We start from the raw sequence: 25427 nt of genomic DNA, 5'->3' as shown, positions 1-25427 counted from the left end.
ATTCACCCTTACTCCTTCTGCTCCTGTTAGAAGTTTAATATGAATTGGTGGGTTTTATTTTAATTCAGCAACAAGATGATAATGACTCTTTAGCTATGGCATGCTCACGGTGTCAAATGGAGGCTTCTGCAGTCATTTTGTCTACTTTCCTCAGAATGTAACTGGAAGACTCATGGTGGGCCTTCGATGGTGGAATCAGATAGATGAAGATGGGAAAAGTCACTGGATATTTGAAGCCAGAAAGGTATTCTCCATCCAGAGTTGCACTAACTAGAACCGGAAAAGTGGTTGTGGAAAGCTTCACGGGGTGCTTTTAGGTTTTGCGTGTATGTGATTCCTGCCCTATGTAAACACCACTACTGTTGGCACCCTGTGGAGATACGCATGTCGTGAAAAAACATGTAAAATAAATGTGAAAACAAAGTATCTGTAGACAGTATAAGCCCGTGCTGCTTTGGAACCATTTGCACCGGTATTGAAAATTGAATTACTTTCCCACAACAGGTCTCTTCTAATAATATCACTGCCACAGAAGCTGAGGCTCGGATCTTCTGGCTCGGTCTCATTATTTGCCCCATGATTTGGATTGTATTCTTTTTTAGCACCTTATTTTCCTTGAAGCTAAAGTGGCTGGTAAGACACCACACCTTGATTTTTTTTTGCTTGTTATTTTAATAATTTATTTTATTTTTGTTGGTGTTGAGAACATACACAGAACACAGAGCAATTCAACAGTTCCTATGTGTACGATTCAGTGATATCGATCACATTCTTCAAGTTGCGCAACCATTCTCACCCTCCTTTTCTGAGTTGTTCCTCTTCCATTCACATAAACTCACTGCCCCCTTAGTTTCCTTTCTTCTTGCTGTTGTCAGTTTGATCCCATATAGATAGATCTTAAATGAACATAATGCTCAAGGCAGACATGGTTTACTAGTTAAGCTAAACTGTTGTTTGGTTTTAAGAAGACTTCAGGGGATATTTTTGGTTTAAGGTTTAAAGATTATCTCAGAGCAATAGTTTTAGGGGTTCATCCAGCTTCCAAGGCTCCAGAAAGTCTGGATTCCATGAGAATTTGAAATTCTGTTCTGCATTTCCTCCTTTTGATCATGACTCTTTTATAGAATCTTTGATCAAAATGATAACACCTTGATTTTGACATTGCTTTGATGGCTTTATGAAACCAGTGGTGGCAGGAGTGTTTTTTGTTGTTTTGTCTTTTTGGTGGTTGTTGTTATCATTACCTACCTACCTACCAGCTTTGAGATGTAATTCATATTCAACTCACCCTTTTAAAGTGTACAATTCAATGGTTTTTAGTATATTCAGAGTTGTGGAACCATCACCACAATCAATTTTAGAATATTTTCATCACCCCAAAAAGAAACTCCATACCCACTAGCAGTCACTCCCCATTCCTCCCTTCCCCCAGCCCCTGGCAACCACTGACATACTTTCTCTCGATTTGCCTATTCTGGAATCACATAATATGCGGTCTTTGGTGACTGGCTTCTTTCACTGAGCATAACGTTTTTGAGGCTCATCTGTGTTGTACCATGTATCTGTGCTTCATTCCTTTTGTCATGGCTAATATTCCACTGTGTGGAGAGACATGTTGTTTATCCGTCACCATCAGTTCATGGATATTTGAGTTTTCTCCTTTTGGCTAGTGTGAATAACTCTGCTGTGAAAGGTGTTTTAAAAACAGCACAAGACATTCTAAATTGGTCAGGGAGGTCTGCCTATGTAGGAATAAGCCCTCCTCAGAGTCCTGAAGTTTTATTTCGGAGGTACTGTATTTCACTGTCAGGATCTGGTTTGTTCAATGTGAAAACAAAGTATCTGTAGACAGTATAAGCCCTTGCATAATTGAAGTATGGGCTCTGGAGTTTGGGTCCTGACTTAACGATGTGTCTGCTCTTGGGCAACTTTAGTTTCTCTGGGCTTCACTTTCCTTCCTGTACAATGGAATGATTATGGTACCAACTGCAAGCTATTACCAATGAAGTGGTAGTCCACATGTGAGTATTTTTAAGTGCTCAATAAATGTTGGCTGTCACTATTGGGTATAGGCCGGAGCCGCATCTGCCCTGGTTTTGGAGGAACAGTTCAGTATTTGCTCTTAAAAAAGTCATACCTCTGCTTTGTCCGAGTGCAGGCCCTTGTGATCGCTGGGATTTCCCTCCAAGCCGCCAACCTGTATGGTTACATTCTTTGTAAGATGGGAGGTGACAGTGACATCAGCAGAGTCACAGCCAGCTTTCTGTCCCAGACAGTGCTCCAGACGGTGAGTTACTGGGGTCTGATTCCTGGATCCCTACACGCCAGGCCCTCAAACAAAGCAGGCCTATTGGCAACTGCAGTGTTTAATGTTCTCCACATTGGCCAGGCTGCTGGTAAGAGATGTTTAAAAAATTATTGAATTAAGAAGGAAAAAACCCACAAGGTTTTTCATTATTTCTACCATGAACACCCTTAGCAAATATTTCTAGAAGTGAGGAATGAGTCTTTGAAATGTTGGCCAGGCTCATCCTGACGTAGCCTACGCCATCGTAATTCTGAAGAGCACTGCTTTAGGCCAGGGCACTCAGTGACCAGCTTACCCAGCCACCAGCTTGGCAGGCTGTGTGGACACTGCAGGTCTACTCTTGCCCTGACGCAGCAGAACCTGCCTACTGCCAGTTGGCACAGGAACATGGTGACTTTTCCTCTTGCAGGCCTGCCCAGGTGACTTCCAGAAGCCTGTACTTGAGAGACTGGAAATCCACAAGCATTAGGTGAGGAGGAGGTCAGGGCACAGTCTAGACTGCCCAGGGCTGGGAGCTTGGGAGAAGTGCAGTGTCCCTGGGCCCAGCTGGGCTGGTGGCCTGGGGGTGGCCTCCTCCAGTTCCCTGAGATGGCGGAAGTCATAGCCAGGCCAAGGACTGTGCATCGGGCCTCCTTCCCCTGGGCTCTGCACCATCATTACCCATTGTGGCGCAGGGGTCCTAGCTTCCTCCCGTTGAACTTGTGCAAATTCTACCATAGTAGCAGGCACAAAGGAGTGGAAAGGGAGGGGGAATAAAAGAAGGGGTGGGAAAGAACAAGGGGATTTCTCATCCTTCTGCTTCTGTGCCCCGGAGAGAGATGGAAAACAGGAATTCACTCTCTCCCCCACACTGCTCTCAGTTCCTGTGGGGCTCAGGGCAGCAGGGTGATTCCAGGGTTTACGTCTGTCTCTCCTCTGTGATTAAAACCATCATCCGCTATTTTGTATGCCAACTCACTACAGACGCAGTTTCTTACCGCACGTTATAAAAAAATATAAATCCTTACTGCACGTTATAAAAAAACACAGGAAATTACTGGATTGATTATATACATATACTATGCAGGGTGTATACACAACCACAAAGTCTGTCCTATATGGGCAATTTGAGAGCTTTTCAAGGGCCATCTTGGTGACACCTCTCTTCATCGTATGTGCTGACCTCGGAACTGATCCCCGGCATGAGGCTCTACCGCCATTTTAACTTTGCTCAATTTGAAGGGTAACTATTTAGACTATGCTGTTTGAAAACGTGAGTGTGTATTTTGCAATTAAGCAACACGTTTATCCCTTTGGTCCTTTTTTAGGTTTCTCTTGAGGGGCAGAGATGGCTTCAGTGAAGGGTTCGCTAACTGAATAACTTCTAACAAAGAAGATTTCGTAATCCCATAATCCCGTGTGTTTTTCATGTGAAGGAAGCCTTGGAGAAGTTTTGGAGGAGGAGAAATTTTTATTTTTAAAACGGCAGATTTGTCAAGAATGCTCTTTACATATATTCTAAAGGAAAGTGTACAAAAATTAGATTAAAGTGTCTCTGAAGAGGTGACTTCAAACCATGCCTGAGCCTGGTCCCTGTACCCCTGTGACCCCACTCTGCCCCGAGAGTACTGCTGGCTGAGCGCCTCAGCTTGGTGCTCTCTTTCGTCCTTCATGTTTTCCACATTTCAGGAACCAATGAGCTTCTCCTCGTGTGAAGGCTGCAGACTACAAAACTCTTGGATTCCTAGAAAAAAAAGTGACAAGCAAAGAAGCACCAATGGCTCTTCTGTCCCCGAGGCAGCTGCCCCCTTGCTGGGGAGGGCAGCGTTCTGACCGGGCAGGATGTCCAGATGGCCTCACTTGAGCTGCATTCCAGCCGATGCCTGGAATCTTCAGCAGTGAACCTAATACCACATGCTGCCCATCCTTGGTTAGGACACACGCCTGCGGCCTGACATTGGCCCATTCTGTACATCGAGAATCCTGGGAGCAACGGTACTTACCCTTGACACCATGTGACTAGGCCAACTGAAGCCAGCCACAGATGAGGTGGCTCCAGCTTTCATAGCTGACACCTTACCTGGAATCTGAGGCCTTCCACGGCTGCCCACCAGCAGAATCAGGTCTGCAGGTGGTTTTTTGTTAATCATTTTTTTTTTACAGCTTTATTGAGATATATTTTCCATACCATAAAACTTGTACTTACCATGTTTTCTGAACTATGAATTAGCTTATGACACTTAACAATTATTGGAGGATTTCTCACAGACTTCTCTGATTCCTGACTTCCTTACTCAGGGGAGCCACTGCCCAGGTCACCCCAGCCCCCACCACCCACTGCTGTCCCCACGTGAGGCTAAATGGCAGTGACCACTTGTCATCCTAAATGGAAAGTGGTTATTCTCACACCCGGCCCACTGAGCTCACTCATGTCACCTCCTGGTCCCATAGGATCTGGAGGTTACGAGGCTCACTTAAACACTTACTTTGGATTATACTTCTGTAGGCTAATGTAGCTGGTGAATCCGGGGCTTCAGTCAAAAAAGACTGTCCTTTGTCACAACTCTTTCCTTAAAGAAACAAATGAGAGAAAGTTAAACCCATAACGGGAGAACACAGTGGCACCATGACCTCGGGGCTCTTCTTGTCCCAGTGCTATGATGGTGCTTTAATGCCGACCCCAGCTCAGTCATGATGAGGAAGAAAGCTCGGTGAGGAAGTTGGGCTCTTCAGAAACTCAGCTGCCCCCATCACTCAGTGGGGACCCTGCACTAGCACTTCAACACAGATCTGACCCACACCTGGCTCATTGGTGTGCCTACAAGTTATCTGGATGGGATGTGGTCAATGCAGGTTCCAGGGCCCTGTGAAGAATTTACTCGGTAGCTCCTAAGTGGGCCCAGGAACCTGCATTTTTAAAATATCTAGTTGTTTTTTCCATGAAAAGATAATGTGCATGGTAAAACAGTATGGAACACATAGGATCTATCATAAAAAGTAAGCTCAAAAGAGGCTACCAGTGTTTTGGGTATCTTTCCAGAAATAATGTAGGCATATAAATGTGGTACACACACATAAAATCAAATCAAATGGGAGCATACAACACATGTTCTGCCCATTACTTTTTTTCTTTTAATAATACTTTGTTTTTGGTGAAGGTTTGCACAGCAGTTCAGGTTCCCATTCAACAATTTCTACACAAGTTGTTCACTGACAATGATTACATCCTTCATATTTCATGAATGTTCTCATTATTTCCATGCTAGTTGTTCATTTCCATTAATCTAGTTTCCCTACTCCCTTACATTCTCGTATTTGTTGTAAAGTAATGTTGACTGTTTGGTTTCATACAGGTGATTTTTCAAAAGAATGTAGTACTTACAGGTGATATTATTTTTTGAGCCAATTTGTTATTTAGCTACAAGGTGACCTTGGGTTAGTTTCAGTTCAAAGTTTGAAGAATATCTCAGGGTGACAGTCTTGGGAACTGTCCAGACTCAGTAGTTCTGGTTTTGTTTTGTAGAAATTCGAGGTTCTGTTCCATATTTTTCTCCCATTCTATCAGGGTCCATCTATTGTATCCTTGATTAAAATGGTTGGTAGTGGTAACTGGGCACCATGTAGTTATTCTGGTCTCAGGAGAGATGAGGCCGTGGTTCATGTAGACTGTCTGTCCTGTAGACTAGTTTCTTCTTTGAGTATTTAATTTCCTTCTTTCTCTTTTGCTCCGGACGAGTAGAGACCAATAGTTGTTATCTTAGATGGCTACTCAAAAGCTTTTAAGACTCCAGACACTACTCCCCAAACTAGAATGCAGAACGCTGCCCATTGCTTTTTTGATATACAATTGTACCTTGAAGGTCATTCCACATAGGCATCTTTAGATCTGCTAGTCCCCCCGCGGTGTGGTTACGCGCTTTAGGGAGGTACAGCCAGTCCCCTCCTATGGATGTGCAGCTTGTCTCTGGAGCAGCATGTCAGGCGGCAGCCCAAAGGACACAAAAGGCAAGGCCTTAGACCCTCCTCCGAGAGCCTCTGCCCTGGAGTTTTTCCCCTCTTCCTCTGGCTGCTCTGCCAGCCCTCAAATCCTGGGGAGACCTGCTCCACCCCTGCTCCCAGAAGCTGAGCGCTACTGGAGAAAGCTGAGAAAGGGGCACGTTGTTCCGACTGCTGCGATCCAACTGCAGGTGAACCCTGGCAAGGCTGACTTTCCAGTCACCACTCCCTGACTCCCAGTTGTGTTGCCGGTGGGACGGGGAAACCTGACGGAGGGAAGGGGTCTGTGGTGAGGGGGTGATGGAAGAGGGGTATCTCACATGGGGCTGGGCTACAGTGGGAACATGTGGAGCCAGCTGGGGAAGCCCTCGTGTTCACATTGGCTGGGATAGGTCTGGGAGGTCAGTGGTCCCAGAGCAATCTTGTAAGGGCCACTTTGTTCCTTTGCTTTCCCCAGTGTTCCCTGGGGGCATCTGAGTGGCAGATACCCACTCTTATGCAAGGGACTGTTTGTGGAGACTCAGCAGCAGGCAGGGTCAATGCAAAAACTGCTTACTCAGTATCTTTCACACTAGGGAAGGCTGAAGACGCTGTTGTGGTTTTCTGCATTTTCTGGGGAAAACCATACACCAGAGAAGTACTTTTTAATGTGGGAACAAGGGGGATCTCAGGGCTCCTCCTGAGGCGATTCTCACCCTGCAAGGCAGGTATCCCCTGGGTTGTATTCTTGGCCCTCTCCTCACTACAGTCCTTCCTGGGGACTTGAGTCTCCCCTTGATGGACGTGACCCTCCATTGCTGACCACTCTCCTCTCTTTAGCCTGCTGCACGAACCAAGGTCTCACCCGTCTCTCGGATGCGGCCCACAAAGGGAGACCATCCCCTACCCAGACAGCACTCTGCTCTCCACAGCACTCCCTCTGCATTCACTGTTTCTGTGAGTGATGTTCCTCTTTCAAAAGACTTGCGATGGATACTGCAGACCTCTTGATGTCTCTCTCCCCAGCCATCAAAACCTGTCACTTTTACGTCCTGTGTACCCATTCCTCTCATGCCAACACCCAGACCCCTGGTCAGGTCCTGACCTCACAACGTGGACACCACCACTACCTTTCTGCCAGTCCCCCAACGCAGCTGGCCCCCAAGCCTTCCTGGCACACGGGGGCTGCTCATCCTCTGTCCAGGCTCAGAAATATCAACGTTCCTCAATCCCTAACAAATGAACTTGGAGTGCCAAGGCTCAGGTGCAAAGCCATCTACACCTGGGCCCTAGCCCCCTTAGAGCCACCTCTCACTGCTTCTCTGCAGGCCCAGGTACCTCCGCTAAATGTGACATTCCAGCTCCCCATCAAAGGCGTCATGTCGTGGGCACACATAACTGCAGCAAGTTCAACACTGCTGTCTTGGGGAAAGAAAACCCCACAAAGCAAGCCTATGCTCTGGGATGGGGTAGACACAGGACCTGCTGTTCCTCCTCTGATTCCTATGGGCCACTCACATGCGTGTCTCACAGGATCGGGGGAGATTCTGGTTCTTCAAGAGAAGCATTTTTCATGCATCGTAGACCCTGACACAGGCCAGTGACTTCGCCTAGTGCTCACGGAGAGAACCGAGGTTGTCTCAGCACTGGAGGCAAAGGGGCTGTGCTGCCTTCCCAGAGTGATCACTAGTCTCCCAGGCCTAGCTACCACTGCCACCTCCCTGAGGCTGCCTGGCTCCCTTGGCTACGTGGGAGCTCTGGTGGCATGGTGGTTAAGGTAAGCAGTTCGAATCTACCAGCCGCTCCTTGGAAACCCTAGGGGGTAGTTCTACTCTGTCCTATAGGGTCGCTATGAGTTGCAATCAACTCGATGGCAACGGGTTTGTTTCTGGCTACGTGTCCATGTGTTCAGCTGATCTGCTATGGCAGCAACACAGCCAGCCTCCTGGGGAGGTCAGCTGCAGCGTCAGCTCCTGGACCTTGCCAGACCCATGGTGGCTGATCAGGGAATGAAGGCCCCTTCCTGGACCTTGCCAGACCCATGGTGGCTGATCAGGGAATGAAGGCCCCAGTCGATGGCAGCAGGTCGGGACCAGGCCTGCAGACTCACCTACCTATCTGAGGATCCAGAGGCACTCTGCCAAGGAGAGGGATCTTCAGGTCCTGGCACATGGCCTCTGCGCCCCCCGTCGTTGGAGGGAAGATCTGTGCTTCTTTCTGTAAAAAAAAAAAAAAAAAGGCAAGTTAAAAGAGGAGGCAGACAGGATTTTGTTTTACGATCAGAAGGGACCACATTTTAAAGGAACTTAAAAACATGACTTGTTTGGAATGTGAAACAACTAAGCGACAAAAGATCTTCAGTCAGTCAGCAATAAAGGGTTTTAATTGTGATTCCACTTCCTGAAAGGATGGTGAAAACACAAAGGGCTTCACAGACCACCATTCCTATAATTTTCTTAAGCACGAGGGGAAGGGCTTTTGTTTAGGGAACTTGACAACCGGCCATGCCCTCACCTTGCACTTAGGGCAGACGAAGCCACTCATGTTCTCCACCACCCCGATGATAGGCAGCTTCACCTTGTGGCAGAAGTTGATTTCTTTCCGGACATCCTGGAGTGATATTTCCTGTCATGGTTGAAAAAGACTGGCTATTCCACAGCCAAAGTGTAAGACACAGAATGTGTTTATGTAGTCAAGGGGACGTTGGAACGAAGCCTTTGAGCTTTGTGTCGTTCATTCAATAAATACTTATTTAGCATCTACTATGCGCTAAGTGGAAACCCTGGTGGCGTAGTGGTTAAGTGCTGCGGCTGCTAACCAAAGGGTCGGCAGTTCGAATCTGCCAGGTGCTCCTTGGAAACTCTATGGGGCAGTTCTACTCTGTCCTATAGGGTTGCTGTGAGCTGGAATCGACTCGACGGGACTGGGTTTGTTTTTTTTTTTTGGTATGTGCTAAGTGGAAACCCTGGTGGCACAGTGGTCAAGTGCTATGGCTGCTAACCAAAGGGTCGGCAGTTCAAATCTGCCAGGTGCTCCTTGGAAACTCTATGGGGCAGTTCTACTCTGTCCTATAGGGTTGTTATGAGTCGGAATCAACTCGACAGCACTGGGTTTTTGGTATGTGCTAAGCAAGAAGCCCTGGTGGTACAGTGGTTAAAGTGCTCAGCTGCTAACTAAAAGGTCAGCGGTTCAAACCTACCAGCCACTCTGCAGGAGAAAGATGTGGCAGTCTACTTCCATAAAGATTACAGCCTAGGAAACCCAGTGGGGCAGTTGTCCTATAGGTCTCTATGAATCAGAATTGACTCGACGGCAGTGGGGGGGAGCGGGTGTATGTGCTGAGCTCTGTTCTAGGTGCTGTTTGTTTCCCAGAAAACCTTGAAAGCATAAACTTGAACAGTCACATATCAAACATAGAATGAATCTAGAGAAACGTGACCTTTTACGATATCCTGATGCTCTACTTTCTCAGGCACAGACTACTATGAGCCAAAGTACACAAATTACACTTGTGTGCACAAAGGGGTCGGTGGACCAAATCTAATCCACCATCTGTTTTTGTAAATAAAGTTTTATTGTAACACAACCACACCCACTCTTTTACATACTGTCTAGGGCTGCTTTCACGCTACAATGACAGAATTGAGTAGGTGCAATAGAGACTATACACCAAAACAAAACAAAACCCATTGCCGTTGAGTCGACTTTGACTCATAGCAACCCTATAGGACAGAGTAGAACTGCCCCATGCGGTTTCAAGGGAGCACCTGTTGGATTCGAACTGCCGACCTTTTGGTTAGCAGCTGTAGCTCTTACCCACTGTGCCACCAGTGTTTCCAGGGACTGTATGGTGCCCAGTATTTACTACCTGGCCATTTACAGAAAAGGTTTGCTAACAATCCCCGTTCTAGGTTACCATGAACACAAACAACCTGAGGGACTTCAAATTCACTTCTGAACTCCGGTGCTTATTTTACAGTGTGGGTCCTGTGCATGAACACTGCTTTGTACCCTATTTTTCCTCACTTAGCTGCCTTGGACTCATGGGGACCCCATGCAAAACGGGCTGGTTTATTTAATGTCCAGCTTCTCACTGAACTGCATGGGCCATCAGGGAGATGGGAGCCCTGGAGCCCAGCTCAGTGCCTGGTGTCTAATAAATTCCATCCTGGTGGCCTGGGCTGGGCCATAACACAAGCTGATCATGGTGGGCACCCCAGGCTGCCGCAGTTCTGCCACCCTGCTGTGGGTGATGGTGGGCCCCACTCCCCCTTACAGCCATCTCATCTCACGCTACTTTTCTGGCCAACGCACCTCATGCCTAGCTGTCACCCACCTGTCAGTGGAGGCTTGTGTGTTGCTGTGATGCCAGAGAGGTTTCAACAGAGCTTCCAGACTAAGATGAACTAGGAAGAAAGGCCTGGTGATCTACTTCTGAAAATCAGCCAGTAAAAACCCTATGGATCACAACTGCCTGATGTGCAACTGATCATGAGGATGACGTAGGACTGGGCATTGTTTCATTCTATTGTACATGGGGCTGCTACAAGTTGGGGGCCAACTCAACAGCAGCTCACAACAAATGACATTTTTTGAGGACAGTGGAGAAGAACACCATGATGAGATGGAAAACGTAACAGAAAACTGTTGGTTTCTTGGGGCCCGTTGGGATTGATGACAACAATAATACAGCCTACCACAGCCCTGGTTGCATGTATTTGCTGCAGGATTTACTTAAGACCACACGACGGCGATCTCTTCATTTGGGTACAGCACAGGCCTCGAGGCACAGCCTTTGTGTGACTGGTACAGAAGAGAGTTGGGCACCTCCAAGGAAGGTCCAGGACCCAGAGTGGCTTACCCAGAAGCCCCTGTTCACACCCAGAGCAGTTCTGTTGATGCTGGGGAGGCTGCCCAAATCATTCTGGAATGTGAGTGGAGGAACTGCTGTTCACTGCGGGGCCATGGCGCAGGAGCACCAGGAGGGTGATGTGGCCACACAAGGCAGTCTAAATGACAGCAGCAACAACAGTCCTGCTGGCTTTGTGAGGGGAACCGAAAAGAAGGCAATTTTGAACGATGACTGCTTAATTTGTGGACAACAGCAAAATATTGGCGCAATGGTTAAGCACTCGGCAGCTAACCACAAGGTTAGCAGTTTGAACCCACCCAGCAGCTCTGCTGGAGAAAGACCTGGCAATCTGTTTCCATAAAGATTACAGCCTAGAAAACCCCATGGGGCAGTTCTACTCTGTCACATGGGGACACCATGTATCGGAATCGACTCAACAGCATCTAATAACTACAACAGCAAAGCTTATTTCTCAACTGCAAATGCCTGGGTCAAAGATCCAGTTCTTAACAAAAGGTGTACGCAAATCCAAGGTGGGTGAACTCACACTCTGAAGTCTCAGAGAGACTCGGTCTCAGAACCACATAGTAAAGAGATATTGCAAAGCCGGGGACAACCTGAGCCCAGCTGCTGTCTGGACACCAAGCAAGGCCCAGGCTTACCTGGGGAGTGGTAATTACCACAGCTCCGTCAATGTGTGCTGCTGAGAGATAATGAACGACCGAGAGGTGCTCGTCGGAGGTCCCGGGCGGCGTGTCCACGATGAGGTAGTCAATCTCCCCCCAGTCCACATCCCGGAGGAACTGCTTGATCATGCCTGGAAAGAGACCCGGAGGGGATGCCGCATTTGTCCTTTTCTGAACTTGTGACTCTTTTACAGAAGCGTGCTTTTGTGATCTGTAGGTACACTTAGTCTATGCTGTCAATTAGTGGTGCTCAAGCAGGGCAACCTTGCCCCTGAGGAGTTACTGGCAGAGTCTGGAGACATTGTTGGTTGTCATGTCAGGGCACAGTTGGCGGGGAAGGGTGTGCTACTGGAATCTGATAGGCAGAGGGCAGGGATGCTGCTAAAAGTCCTATAATGCACAGGACAGCCTCCCACAAAGAATTATCTTGCCCAGAATGTCAATGGTGCAAAGGCTGAGGAACCCCAGACTAACTAGCATTTTTGAATTACTAAGTCTCGATACCAAATCAACCCAAAACGGGTTTCACTTCACGCTTCTCTCTCTCTCTGACACAAATAGGCCACCATATAACCATAATAATAATTTCATGGCTATATACTTTTTTTTTTACTATATACGTTTTAAGGAGAGAAAATTTACAATGGATATTAAGGATTATAAAATCAAATCCGGCATTTATATTAGCTCTCTTCAACCACTGAAGAAAGAGGCAACCAGATGCTTAAAATCACACATTAAACCCTGGTTGTGTAGTGGCTAAGTGCTATGGTTGCTAACAAAAAGGTCAGCAGTTCGAATCCACCAGGCGCTCCTTCGAAACACTATGGGGCAGTTCTACTCTGTCCTATAGGGTTGCTATGAGTCAGAATTGACTCAACAGCAACAGGTTTTTTTTTTTTTTTCGGTTTATGAAGGATAACAGAAGTCTGCTGCCATCTTGACAGCACAGGACGCAAATAAAACCAAGAGCAAGTAATGGCCTTGGAGGAATGTGACAGAAATAAGCAGCAGAGTGACAAACCGTTTTTCTTCGGTCCCCTCCAGATAACAGCGTCATCAGGACTGCTGAGCAAGAAGCCAACCGACATCACCCCCAGGTTGTCTTCCACGTACTGGAGAGGGGACAGAAGGAGGCACAGAGACTATCACTCCGCAAGGCACACTTGAGTTAAAACATAAAATAAGGACTTCCCTAGGTCTTCTGGCTGAAAAAACCATTTTCAGGACAAAAATTACCACATGACCTATGAGTATATTCACTCTTTCTAGTCTCAAATCATTTTCGGAAAAAAATAAAACAAAGGTTACCATGCTGGGGGGTGGGGAAGATTAGAAGGAGGCACCGTGTAGCCCTATGCTGCAATCACAGTGAACCTGAATGAAATAAATGAACGTTCTCTCCTTAACTGTCTTAACCAGGGACTGGCAAACTATGGCCCTTGGGGCCAAATCAGGTCCACTGTCTATTTTTGTAATAAAGTTTTGCTGGAACAGTCATGGTTATTCATTTACATATTATCTACGGTGCTTTCAAGCTATAATGGCAAAGACTGTATGGCCCGTAAGATGAAAATATTTACTAACTGATCCCTTACCAATAATGCCTGGTCTTAATTATATCCCCTGTGCCTAGAAAAGTGCCTCAATAAAGATTTGTTGATGGACAAATGAATGGATTGAGAAAATGGTGCACATCTACCACATATTCGTTACATACACATGACATAACGCACAACCTTAAAAACAAGGCAAAGAAGTAAAACTCACCACCAGAGACCAGCCCGAGCCGCTCTGATGAACCTGTGGGAACACGAGCATCTATGTTCATTTGTAAGAAATTATGCACCCCAGTCACATTTCATGCGCTAGACAAATTTTACAAAGTAAGAAGACCGCTTTGTAAAACACAATTCATCGTCTTACATGCTACCCCTGAATTCTTAGATAGGGGATAAAGAGAGGGTGGCTGGGTAATGGAAGATGTAATCTGATACCCTTTCCCCCAAGTTTGGGTTATTTTGAAACTTCCTAGGTACCTGGTCAGGGAACCAAAGCTACCTGAGTTCAAATCTAATTTTGGGTCTGAGGTATTTTTAGAGCGTGATAAAACTTGGTTCGGGGTTGTTGAGAAAGTGGAAGGAACTGTGGCGCAATGAGATTGCTTTTGAAAAAGTCCAAGAGTAAAGGGAATGACTTGAAATAGTTGATTCAAAACCTGCCCTGTTACAAATGTAGAGAATCCAAGTTTATTAGTGGTTACCAGGGGCGGGATGGGGGGGCGGGGGTGGGGAGAAAAGAGGAGTCACCGTTTAGAAGCATTGGATTCCTGTTTATGGTAAACTTGGCAGTGGATACTGGTTATGGCTGCACGACATGATTAACTGATGTTACTAAATTTACATGTGAAAAATGTTAAATTGGCAAATGTTGTATTATATACATTAAAAAAAAAAAAAAAAAAACCTGCTCTGCCAGCAGCCTGAATTTGAGCTCTAGCTCAGGGGGGCAAGAGCCCCGGGATCAGTGGGAAGCTCACCACTGTGCTTCAAGGTTCAACTCCACACCATTTTTTAATTTTTTATGATGCTACAACTAAAAAAAAAGCAAGTTCCAATTACACATCAATCTTGGAAATTATACTTCTTTAGAGCAACTTTCTGTTGTTGTCAGGTGCTGTTCAGTCGGCTGCGACTCGTAGCAACCCAGTGTACAACAGAATGAAACACTGTGTGGTACTGCACCATTCTCATAATCACTGCCGTGCTTGAGTCCATTGTTGCAGCCACCATGACAATCCATCTTGTTGATGGTCTTCCTCTTTTTCATTCCCCCTCTACTTTATCAAGCATGATGTCCTTCTCTAAGGACTGGTTCCTCCTGGTAACGTGTCCAAAGTACATGAGATGAAGTCTCGCTGTCCTTGCTTCTAAGGAGCGTTCCGGCTGTACTTCTTCCGAGACAAATTTGTTTGTTCTTCTGGATGCCCATGGTATATGCAATATTCTCTGCCAACACCACAATTCAAAAGCATCAATTCTTCTTCGGTCTTCCTTACTCATTGTCCAGCTTTCATATGCACATGAGGCAATAGAGTCGGGCACACCTTAGTCCTCAAAGTGACATCTTCGCTTTTTCACATTTAAAGGTCTTTTGCAACAGATTTGCCCAGTGCAATACGTCGTTTGATTTCCTGACTGCTGCTTCCATGGTGCATTGATTCTGGTTCCAAGTAAAATGAAGTCCTTGACAACTTAAATATTTTCTCTCTTTATTATGATGTTGCTTATCTGTCCCGCAGTAAGGGTTTTTTTATGTTGAGCCAATTATAGAAGTCAAAACAGAAAGTCTATTTTCCTTGATGAAGTCTTGCTTTTCTTAAAACAACTTGATGGAGATGTAATTCACACATCAAACAATTCGCCATTCTAAAGTGGACAATTCGCTCAGCATGATGTTTTCAAAGCTCACCCGTGTCACGGCATGTGTCAGGGTTTTATTTCTTCTTATGGCTGGGTAATAGTCCACTGTATTGTCCATCACCTCAGGAGGGCAGGGGTGTTTACCTCCCTCGTTCACCACTGTATCCCCAGCACCCAGAATAGTGCCCAGCATGTAATTAAACAATGAACCAAGCTGGAAACCCCTGGAACATTTCAGCCCTTGAGTCCCAGCTTCAAAAAGGTGTTCTTGGGAGGCCTCTCCTTGGGCTGCTTTTGCTGCCCCCGAAAGAGGGACTAGCGTCTGCCCTGCCCCCACCCCATGTCACTTGCCGACCTCAGTCTCAGTTCCCCAGGGGAGACCACAAGGGCAGAAATATTCCCTGGCTTCCAGGGTGCAGGCCCCTTGCAAACCCTAGGCTAGCCTTCCCAGTCAGAGCTAAATTTCCTTGTCTTACTTCTGCATTTGACTTGTTGTTTCCCTTCCCCTCTAAGAAGGCACTGAAACTAACCCATCTCAGATGGTCTGGATATATTATGCCCTCTCTGAACTTACAGCTACTGTGACAGTACACAGAGGACTAGAGAACAGACCACTGAACTGATTAGTGAACAACTGATTTCATGTGCCCACATAACAATTTATGGGCTCTGCTTACCTCGTTGTTTAGGTTTAATAGTTCAGTGCTGTAAAGTTCATCTCAAGAGAATATCCTGAGTTTTGAGAGTTTTGAAATACAGCTATTACCTGTTCTCCTTCCAATCCCATTATCTTGGGAATCGATGGCCCACATATATCAATGTCTAGGAGAGCAATCTGAGAACAAGAAGAGTAGGTACGATAAGTGCATGTACAATACTCCAAATGTGCACAATTGAGAGGGGAACAGGGTTAGAGGAAAAGGGGAAAGCCGAGAAGACAGCAAGAAACTGGGCCAGACTTGGTCAAGCTAATCTCACGAGGGAGAGCAATAACAGTAGTAATGTTTATCTTCCAGGTCATCGAGGCAACAGTCTAGAACTCCTAAGAAGAACTCAGCAAAGACAACACATAATTTAGGGGAAGTCAGCACAACCTGACCAAGGCAAAGGCACAGAAGTTTCTTAGATGCATCCAAACACCTTAAAGGACTGAGTTGCTGGGACCATAGTCTCGGGGGACATCTATGTCAACTGGTATAACATGATTTATAAAGAAAATGTTCTACATCCTACCTTGGTGAGTAGCGTCTGGGGTCTTAAAAGCTTGTAAGTGGTCATCTACAACTATTGGTCCCATCCCGTCCAGAGCAAAGGAGAATGAAGAAAACCAAAGACACGAGGAAAATATTAGCCCAAAGGACTAATGGGCTGCATGAACAACAGCCTCCACCAGCCTGTGCCCAGAAGAACTAGATGGTGCCCAACTACTACCACCGACCACTCTGACAGGGATCACAACAGAAAGTCCCAGACAGAGTGGGAGAAAGATGTAGAACAAAATTAAATCCATGATAAAAGACTTACTGGTCTGACAGAGACTGGAGGAACCCCGGAGACTATGGCCCCTGGACACTCTGCTAACTCAGAAGTGAAATCATTCCTGAAGCCCACTTTTCAGACAAAAATTAGATAAGCCTATAAAGCAAAGAGTAACACATATGAGGAAAGTGCTTCTTAATTTTTAGTTCAATCAAATATGTGAGACCAAATGGGCAACTCCTGTCCCAAGACGAGAAGGCAGGAAGGGAAAGAAAAACTGAACAAACGGAGAGAAACTGAAGTGGAAAGGGGGATAGTGCTGTCACATTGTAGGGATTGCAACTGATGTCACCAAATAGTATGTGTATAAATTTTTGAATGAGAAATTAACTTAAACTGTAAACATTCATTTAAAGTACAATAAAATTAAAAAAAAAAAAAAAGAACTCAGCAAGGTTCATTGACACCCTATAGCTCAGCCTGGCCTAGCTCTAGGGTGACCTTATGACCTGCATTTATCAGGCCATTTTGAGGCTCAGCTACTGTTTATTTAACCCTTACCATGTGACAGGCATGGGTTGGGCATTTTCATGTTTGGGCTCACTTGTTGCCTAGGGGCTGGGAATTATTATCTTTACAGAAGAAAAAACTGAGGTTCAGAGAGGCTCAGCAACTTGTTCAGTGAGGAAAAGGCAGAGCTGGGATGTAAATCAAGGTCTCCTGACTCCAAGGCCAGGGCTCTCTGTACCATATCATGGGGCCTCTCACCAAGCCCTGTTTTTCTGTGATCCTGAAGGTTAATGGTGGCTTAGGCCCAACTTTCAAAAAAAGAAATTTAAAATAACAAGCAAATCTACAAAAGTGCTTTACTAGTAACTTAAATACTTTTTTTTAAATACCACCTCAAATGCCTCTTTCTACCTCAGACACCCTGCTTTCCTCGTCTGATTGATAAATGAGACTGCCTTAGGAACCCTTTAAAAGTAGGGCTAACATCCATCATGAAAGCTGTAATATCTCGGAACTAAAGTGCAGCACCTTTGGGTAACTCTGGGTAACTTTCCCCAAACTCCTTTCTTGCTTCCCTCTTCAATCCTCTCAGCAAACCCAACCTTCTACTTCCTTAGCACGCAGGATCTCGATCTCGTACCTGTAGTCAGAAGTTTCAGACAGCGATCAGCCGTTTGCCTCATGCGCCCTCTGCTGGCCACCAGAAGAGCAAACCAGAACCATACACTCAATCTGACAATTGGATTTGACATTGCTTTTTGTCTACTTAAGGGAATCCTGGTGGTGCACTGGTTAAGAATTTGACTGTTCAGCAGTTTGGATCCACCAGGCGTTCCTTGGAAACCCTGTGGGGGCAGTTCTACTCTGTCCTATAAGGTTTCTATGAGTCGGAATTGACTCGATGGCAACAGGTTTGGTTTTTTTGGTTTTTGCCTACTTAATCAACTCAACAGCAATGGGTTGGGTTTGGTCTCGATACGTGGGGTTGATGTGTGTTAATCATCCACAGACATTTTCTTTCTTTTTTATTGTGCTTTAGATGAAGGTTTACAGAGCAAATTAGTTTCTCATTAAAGAATTAATACACATACTGTTTTGTGACATTGGTTGCCAACCTCATGATGTGTCAACACTCTCTCCTTCTCTACCCTGGGTTCCCCATTTCCATTTGTCCACAGACATTTTCAACCAGGGCCTCACGGTTTGGGAAACTGTACCCATCACTAAATCCCTAACTGAGACAATTGTCAATACTCTTATGTAGCTGCTCAGTCTCCACGGCCCTCCTTTTCGGAATTACGTAATCAGTTTCCTTTTGGAGAATGAAAGTCCCTACAACCAAGGGAGGAATCCCTGGGTGGTGCAGACAGTTAAGTGCTGGACTACTCCCGAAATGTTGGTCATCTGAACCCGCCCAGAGGCATCTCGGGTGACAGACCTGGGTATCTGCTTCCATAATGCCACAGCCTTGAACACCCAATGGAGCAGTTCTACTCTGCACACATGGGTCACCATTAGTCAGAACTGACTCAACACCAACTAACAACACAACCAAGGGAGTGAATCTTGAGTAAAATGATACATATACCCAAACTTATTGCCATCGAGTCAATTCCAACTTATAGTGACCCTATAGGACAGGGTGGAACTACCCCATAGGGTTTCCAAGGCTATAATCTTTACAGAAGCAGACTGCTTTCTCCTGTAGAGCTGCTGCTGGGTTCGAACCACCGACCTTTCAGTTACCAAGCCTAGCACTTAACCACTGCACCACCAGGACAAGAAACAGATGAAGTGTACTCACTTCCGTGGTGGTACCTAAGAATGCTGCTGAGAAGTTCCTGCTATCCAGACCTGGATAACCTGAGAAAACAGACAGCTTTGCCAGTCAACTAGCCAAAACAAATATGAGCCCCAAATGGCAAGAGGTTGCTGGATAAGTAGAAGAATGAATCAACACGTATACTTTGAACCTGCTCAGCCCAGTACTTTGGCTAGGTTACAAACTCATCATCTGTAAAACAGAAAATCACCAGCCCTTCATATGCCAGTTAACAGCTTCATTATTACTGTTATCGTGGACATTTACTGAGCCCTCATTATGTGTTGGAGTCCCTGGGTAATGCAAACAGTTAACGCACTTGGCTGCTAATTGAAAGGCTGGTGGTTCAAGTCCACCCAGAAAATCAGCCATTGAAAACTCTGCATAGTTCTACTCTGACACACATGGGGTCGCCATTGATTCGACAGCAACTGGTACTGGTGCTATATGTCAGGCACCGTATAACGCTTTACATTCATTCAATCTGACAAATCTCACTCAGTCCTGAGTGCCATTTTACAGATGAGAAAACCAAGACAGTGACAACTGCCTGACAACCTGCGCAAGGTCACGGCACTAGGGTTGGTGGAGCTGGGATGTGAACCTGGGGGGTCAGACTTGGGCCTGTGTTTTAGCCATAATGCTACCACACACGTCCCTTTAGTCTCTATCATATCCCAAGGGCCCCACCCAAGTGTCCCCTGCCAGTCATCTCTCCCCTCTCCAAATTCCTGGAGGACATCTTGGGTGGTATTTACCATTACATCTCATTGGTAATGCCAATTGCATCCCATTACAAGGTACCATATACATTCCACAGAGAAGCCCTCCTGGGCCATCTGATGGCCAGAGACAGTGGCTTTATAAAATGAACAGAAGAGAAATGAGTTAAAAGGAAGCATTCAGAGCCCAAGTGAGTGAAAGAAACACAGAGCTTTATAGACCACCTGGCCTAGCCTCCTCACTGCCCCAAAAGGCAAGTAGCCACTCAAGATCTAACCCTCCTCCAAAGATGCTCTTCCCTAGCACCACTGCTTCTGGCACTATGAACTAGACCAGGTCAGCAAACTACGGCCTACAGGCCAAATCCAGTCTGCCCGCTGTTGTTGTACAACCCATAAGCTATAAACATTTTTAAACGGTTGAGAAAAAAAAATCAAGAGTAATTCTATTGCATAACACGGGAAAATTATTTGAAATTCAAGTTTGTGACAACAAAGTTTTATTAGGACACAGTAATGCGCATTTGTTTACGTATTACCTATGGCTGCTTTCACGTTACAACAGCAGAGTTGAGTAATTACAACAGGTGAGTAGTTACAACAGAGACAAGATGGCCCCCAAAGCCCAAAATATTCACCATCTGGCTCTTTACAGAAGAAACTTGCTGACTCCTGGACCAAATGCTAATTTCTTAATAATTAAAAAAAAAAAAGGATTCTCTGAGTTCTTGGATACAGTAAGGTGTATCTGGACCACTGTGTGTCTTTGTTTATTGTGTACTGAGAGGACATCAGAGTGGTAGGCTTGGTCCCCACTGCCCACTCTGGCTATTTGGTCTATTTTTTTTGTTTTTTTATATTGTGGTTTTGAGCAATATTTCATTCTGAAAAAAATGAATGGTGGCATGAGTACTATGTTAGGAAATAAAGAAAGCAATAGTACTCATGGTTTTATTAAGCATAAAGTGGTAATCAAGTGAATACTTAGATCTTTTTCTACAGTCAATGTAAAATTATGAGTCCTAAAGAATAATGCAGATTTTTTAAATCACAGGTATCACAAATTTCCATTTGATCTTTTTGATAAGCAGAATTGCTTTTGTTCCTCATCCTACCACACCTTTTATTAAAGCTAAAACCCAGAGCAGCACCAGGTAATCTGAGTTTTCATGCTCATCTGTGTATTTGGGTAGAAGAAAATGTCCCCGTGCAAACTTCTTCTTTGAGAGTCAAATAAAAAACATTTTAGGCTTTGCAGGCCAGGAGGAAAAAATCAAGAATAATATAAAACTATTTCAATGTAACCTTTTAAAAATGTAAAAACCGATCTTATCTCATAGGCTATAAAGACAGGAGTTGGGCTGGATTTGGTCCACAGGCTAAAGTATGTTGACCCCTGGCCTACAGACAGGCAGAAAGGGGTTAATGAGTAAGAGGAAGAAGTCTGAACTTAGTGTAATAAAAGAGATGTGCACTGCTATTTTCCTTCGCAGCTAGAGAACCCAGTGAAATACTTGAATCTTACCACTAGGTGTTCCCTAGGTGTCCCTAGGTGCAAACAGTTAATGTGCTCAGCTGCTAACCCAAAGGTTGGAGGTTTGGGTCCACCCAAAGGCACCTCAGAAGGAAATCCTGCTGATCTACTTCTGAAAAATCAGCCATTAAAAACCCTGTGGAACCCACTTCTACTCTGACACACATGGGGATGCCACGAGATGGAGTCCATTCGGCAGCAACTGGTTAGGTATACCCTTGTTCTTTCTGCAGGATCTTGATTCCAAAGAGGTCACTTAAACTTAATCTAAGGAATCGGTTACCAAAGGCCATCACGAACCCTCAGACAGAAAGAGCATCTCCCAGTTTTCACCACGGTCCCACCTGTGTGTTTTCATCCTCTGCCAGGCCATGGGCGAGGTGGGCACTGAATGTGCTTTTCCCAACGCCGCCTTTCCCAGATAGCACCAAGATTTTGTGTTTCACGGTTTTCATTTTCTCTTTAATTTCCTCTATGGCTGCAAAGAAAGCAGTTTAAATGATAAAGTCCCTCAGTAGATATCAGATGTCACTTCTCCCACAGGCTAGAAGGAGCTAAGTCCTGGCAGCTGTGAGAAATATCGTTTAATTAACGGCATTTAGTGCTATAAAAAAACAAGGCTATTCTCACCACTTGAAATTTTCTCGTTTATGTTTGTCTACCCTTACTAGAACATAAGATTCATGCAAATAGGGACTCTGTCTGAAGTGGAGCTCTAGTCCCGCTCCAGAACAGAACTTCGCATATACTAATGATCCTCAACCTGGGAGCAAATCCCAGAGGGGACATCTGGCCATGTCTGGAGGTATTTTGAAGCCCTGGTGACACAATGGTTAAAGTGCTCTGCTGCTAACCAAAAGATCAGTGGTTCAAACCCAACAGCTGCTCTGCAGGAGAAAGACGTGGCAGTCTGCTTCCATAAAAATTTACAGCCTTGGAAACCCTATGGGGCAGTTCTACTCTGTCCCATAGGGTTGCTGAGTCAAAATTGACTCCACGGCAGTGGGCTGGAGGCAATTTTGGTTGAGGGGATAGGGGTGGCCACTGCCATCTCATGGGTAGAGGCCAACGATGCTTCTACACATCCTACAACGCACAAGACAGCCCCTTTGGCGACGAATTATCCAGCCCCAAAAGTCAACAGTGAAGTTGAGACACCCTGATAATAAAAAAAATTTTTTTTTAGCAGACACTTAATATATATCTATCATCGATAACTATCATTTACTGTACACTTCATTGTGCATGAAATATCTCTCTTCAAATCCCTACAACACTGTGAGGCACCTATTTTTCTCCTCATTTTCAATGAGGAAACTGAGCCTCAGAGGTTAAGTCCCTTGCTCAAGATCACAGTGCTTGCGGTGGGGCCAAGAATCAAACCCAAGTCTCTCTTTGAGCTCCCTTAAATTCTTCCCCCAGCCTCCTGCTTTCTAAGATCCTTCCATCTAGGCAAGTTCCCAGAGTCCTCCTACCCCTGAATTCTCCTTTCTCAGTGTTCATCACTGTAGTGACCTATTATCCGTCTCCTCTATTAAACTAAGCTCCATCGGGGCAGGGATCCCCTCTGTTTCGTTCACACCTGTACCCCCAGCCCAGAGCACTGTGCCTAGTGATTAATGAATATTTCTATTTAACGAATGACAGAATCTTTCCTCACAAGGAAGATTTTGCCCAAAGGTGACACAGCTAGAAAGTCGCTGGCGGAGCCATGATTTAACACTGGGAGCTCCCTGTCTTCAAAGCGTGTCTATTAACTCGTTTCCCTCCGCAGCCACGACCATTGTCGACTACAGTCAATCAAACTCCGAGCGCCGCCCCTCACTTTCGTCGTCTTTTTTCACGCCCCTCTTTCTCTGGGCCCCGCTCCCTTTAACACGCTTCCTGGCCCACTCCTGTCACTCATCCTTCAGGCCCCGCCCCTCCACCACCGCCCACTTTCTTCCACGCCCCGCCTCTTCCGGGCCCGTGCCTTTCACTTCCCGTTGTAGCCTTGCCCCGTCCTCACCCGGGTCCGGAGCGGCGCCGGCGCCAGAGGCACACAGCCGCTGGTTGGGGCACCCCTGACATGCGGTCCCTCGGCCCGCCTCGGCGCTGTCGGTCCCGGGGCAGTCTGCGCGGACACAAAAATATAGTTAGAGTGGCTCCCGTGCCTTCAGATCTACCACCCGTGTCTTCTCCGCGCGCTCACCGTGAGGCACCTCCTCCATTCCGTCGCCTTTGCCGCCGAGGCGGTCACCGGAACTCGCCGGTGTGCATTTCCGTTCCGAGACGGCCAATCTGACCCTTAACCCTTAGCCTGAGCGAAATAAGTCTCGGAAACAAAGGGCTCTGCGCACGCGCGAGTCTTGTGGCGTGAGGGTAGGGTTCTGTTATTTGTGTTTCCTTTAAAATTGAGCTGCAGATGTCTGTCACATCACAAATACTTACAGTATGTATCACCTAGGAACAGAGGCGTTATCCTGCCTAGCCTCAGTGCTGTTTTCATACCCAAGAAATTTAACAATAACAGTAGTTTGTATTAAGATACATAGCTTATATCCAGGTATATTTATCTTCAACATACAGGTTGTATTCAAATTCCCACAATTGTCCCAAAGAAGACTTTCCCCCCACCTCTATCCTGGATGCACTTAAGGATCACACATTGCCGTTTTGTACAGCACCCCCTCCCTTCTGTGTGTGTGTGTCTTACAGGACATAATTTTGAAGAGTCCAGGTCAATTGTCCTGTTGTTAGGTGCCCTTGAGTCGCTTCCTACTCACAGCGACCCTGTAAGATGGCGTAGAACTGCCCCATAGGGTTTCCAAGGACCAGCTGGTGGATTTGAACGGCCAACCTTTTGGTTAGCAGCCAAGCTTTCTGTAGCATACCCCATAATCGTGATTTATCTGATTTCCCCCTTCGTTAATTCGATTCAGTTGAAATTTTTTGGTAGAACACACCTGGGTGATGTGTACAGAACTTGTTATTGTATCACATCACGAGGGATTTAATGTTAATTATGCGTTCTTTGTGATGTGAAGCTTGACCACTTGGTAAAGGTGCTGTTGCTGTGTGCCCTCAAGCCGTTCTGACTCATAACAACCCTATAAGAGTGGAACTGCTCCATAGAGTTTCCCAGACTGTAATCTTTACAGGAGCAGACTGCCAAGTCTTTCTCCCCAGGAGCCACTGGTGTGTTTGAACCACCAACCTTTTGATTAGCAGCTGAGCACTTAACCATTGCACCACCAGGGCTCCTTTTGGTAAAGGGAATGTCTGCCCTATTTCTCTATTTGTAATTAGTAAGTATTCCCTGGTGCAATACTTTGTGATCCTGTGACTATCCTATTCATCAGCCTCTAACTCAGTGGTTTTGGCATAATTCTTGCCTGAATCCGTTATATTGGGCTCTGTCATGCAGTGGGAGACAAGATGCAAATTATTGTGCTTTTACTGAGGAAAGTGAGTCTCAGAGAAGTTAAGTGACTTGCCAAAGGTCTTGCAGCCAGGAGGCTCCACTAGGACTCCCTGACCCTAGGCTCCTTTTCCTCCGCCACAGTGCAGAGGGCTGAGGTAGGGCCACTTCAGAGATTCCTTGCTGATGTCCCTCAAGACATTTCCTAGCAGATTCTCTTTAGCTGCTTTCAGTAGTGACACCCTGTAGATCCCTCTTTTGTCCCTAGTTACAAAGGGCCTCTCCCACTCAGCACTCAACCAGTCTTTGCACAGTGGCAGGAAAGAAATGTCTACTGTTTTTCAGTCTTCCCCTCTCTATTCATCATTGCCTCACCAAAGCCATTCCTAGCCTGTGGAAATGACTACTTTCTCCTTTGCTGAAATACATTGTGTTCTAAAAGTCTTAGTGCCAGTTTATGTTTTAATAACTTCAGAATTATAAATGCTACAAACTTACAAAAAATCAGCACTTGGTTTTTAAATTTCCTTTACACTTACTTAGTCCTGTGAGTTTGAAATAAGATTTTAAATTTAAATTTTGTTTCAGTCCCTCTGATTGAAAATAGAGAATGGTGATCAGAAGAGAAATTAAAATTAGAAATTTGTTATTTTACACTTAAAAAACTAAGTGCCAAAGAAATTTAAACAATGAGATTTAAAAATTATTTTAAAAAGAATTCTGTCGATTTAGACTTCT

General features: G+C 45.6%; 2 protein-coding genes across 5 annotated transcripts in view; one reads left to right on the top strand and one right to left on the bottom strand.

Annotated features, from left to right (window-relative positions):
• TVP23A (trans-golgi network vesicle protein 23 homolog A) overlaps positions 1 to 3747 on the top strand; it is a 28404-nt gene extending 24657 nt beyond the window's left edge. The window contains exons 4-8 of the mRNA XM_064294794.1: positions 155 to 244; positions 505 to 633; positions 2159 to 2287; positions 2718 to 2777; positions 3616 to 3747. Of these exons, the coding sequence (XP_064150864.1) occupies positions 155 to 244; positions 505 to 633; positions 2159 to 2287; positions 2718 to 2777 (408 nt within the window). The 3' untranslated portion in view covers positions 3616 to 3747. The remainder of the gene's footprint in view (positions 1 to 154; positions 245 to 504; positions 634 to 2158; positions 2288 to 2717; positions 2778 to 3615) is intronic.
• NUBP1 (NUBP iron-sulfur cluster assembly factor 1, cytosolic) lies at positions 2558 to 23569 on the bottom strand. 4 transcript variants are annotated; one of them, XR_002787590.2, is made up of 11 exons: positions 23481 to 23568; positions 23298 to 23402; positions 21634 to 21767; positions 15989 to 16057; positions 13571 to 13603; positions 12825 to 12915; positions 11777 to 11931; positions 8777 to 8887; positions 8373 to 8479; positions 4774 to 4857; positions 2558 to 4031 (listed from the first exon to the last, which is right to left on the bottom strand). XR_002787590.2 is itself a non-coding variant. In XM_003417626.4 (11 exons), the coding sequence occupies exons 1-11, from the start codon at positions 23497 to 23499 to the stop codon at positions 3973 to 3975; spliced, it is 963 nt and encodes a 320-aa protein (XP_003417674.1). In that variant the 5' UTR covers positions 23500 to 23567; the 3' UTR covers positions 2682 to 3972. The 4 variants fall into 4 exon arrangements, 3 of the variants coding, with proteins under 3 accessions (XP_064151643.1, XP_003417674.1, XP_064151642.1); XM_003417626.4 differs by having other exon boundaries at positions 2682 to 4031; positions 8377 to 8479; positions 23481 to 23567; XM_064295573.1 differs by lacking the exon at positions 15989 to 16057 and having other exon boundaries at positions 2559 to 4031; positions 8377 to 8479; positions 23481 to 23569.
• Positions 23570 to 25427: the final 1858 nt, after the last annotated feature.

Source organism: Loxodonta africana, chromosome 12 (assembly GCF_030014295.1).
Source record: "Loxodonta africana isolate mLoxAfr1 chromosome 12, mLoxAfr1.hap2, whole genome shotgun sequence".
Lineage (NCBI taxonomy): Eukaryota > Metazoa > Chordata > Mammalia > Proboscidea > Elephantidae > Loxodonta > Loxodonta africana.
Note: the sequence above shows the minus strand (reverse complement) of the source record. Positions and strands in the feature narration are given on the sequence as shown.

Coding starts and splice junctions, on each gene's coding strand:
- NUBP1 (XM_003417626.4), bottom strand. Junction 21,768..23,297: donor CGGCGCCGCTCCGGACCCGG/GTGAGGACGGGG, acceptor CTTTCTTTGCAG/CCATAGAGGAAATTAAAGAG. Junction 4,858..8,376: donor GCCTCTGGATCCTCAGATAG/GTAGGTGAGTCT, acceptor TGTTTCTTTAAG/GAAAGAGTTGTGACAAAGGA.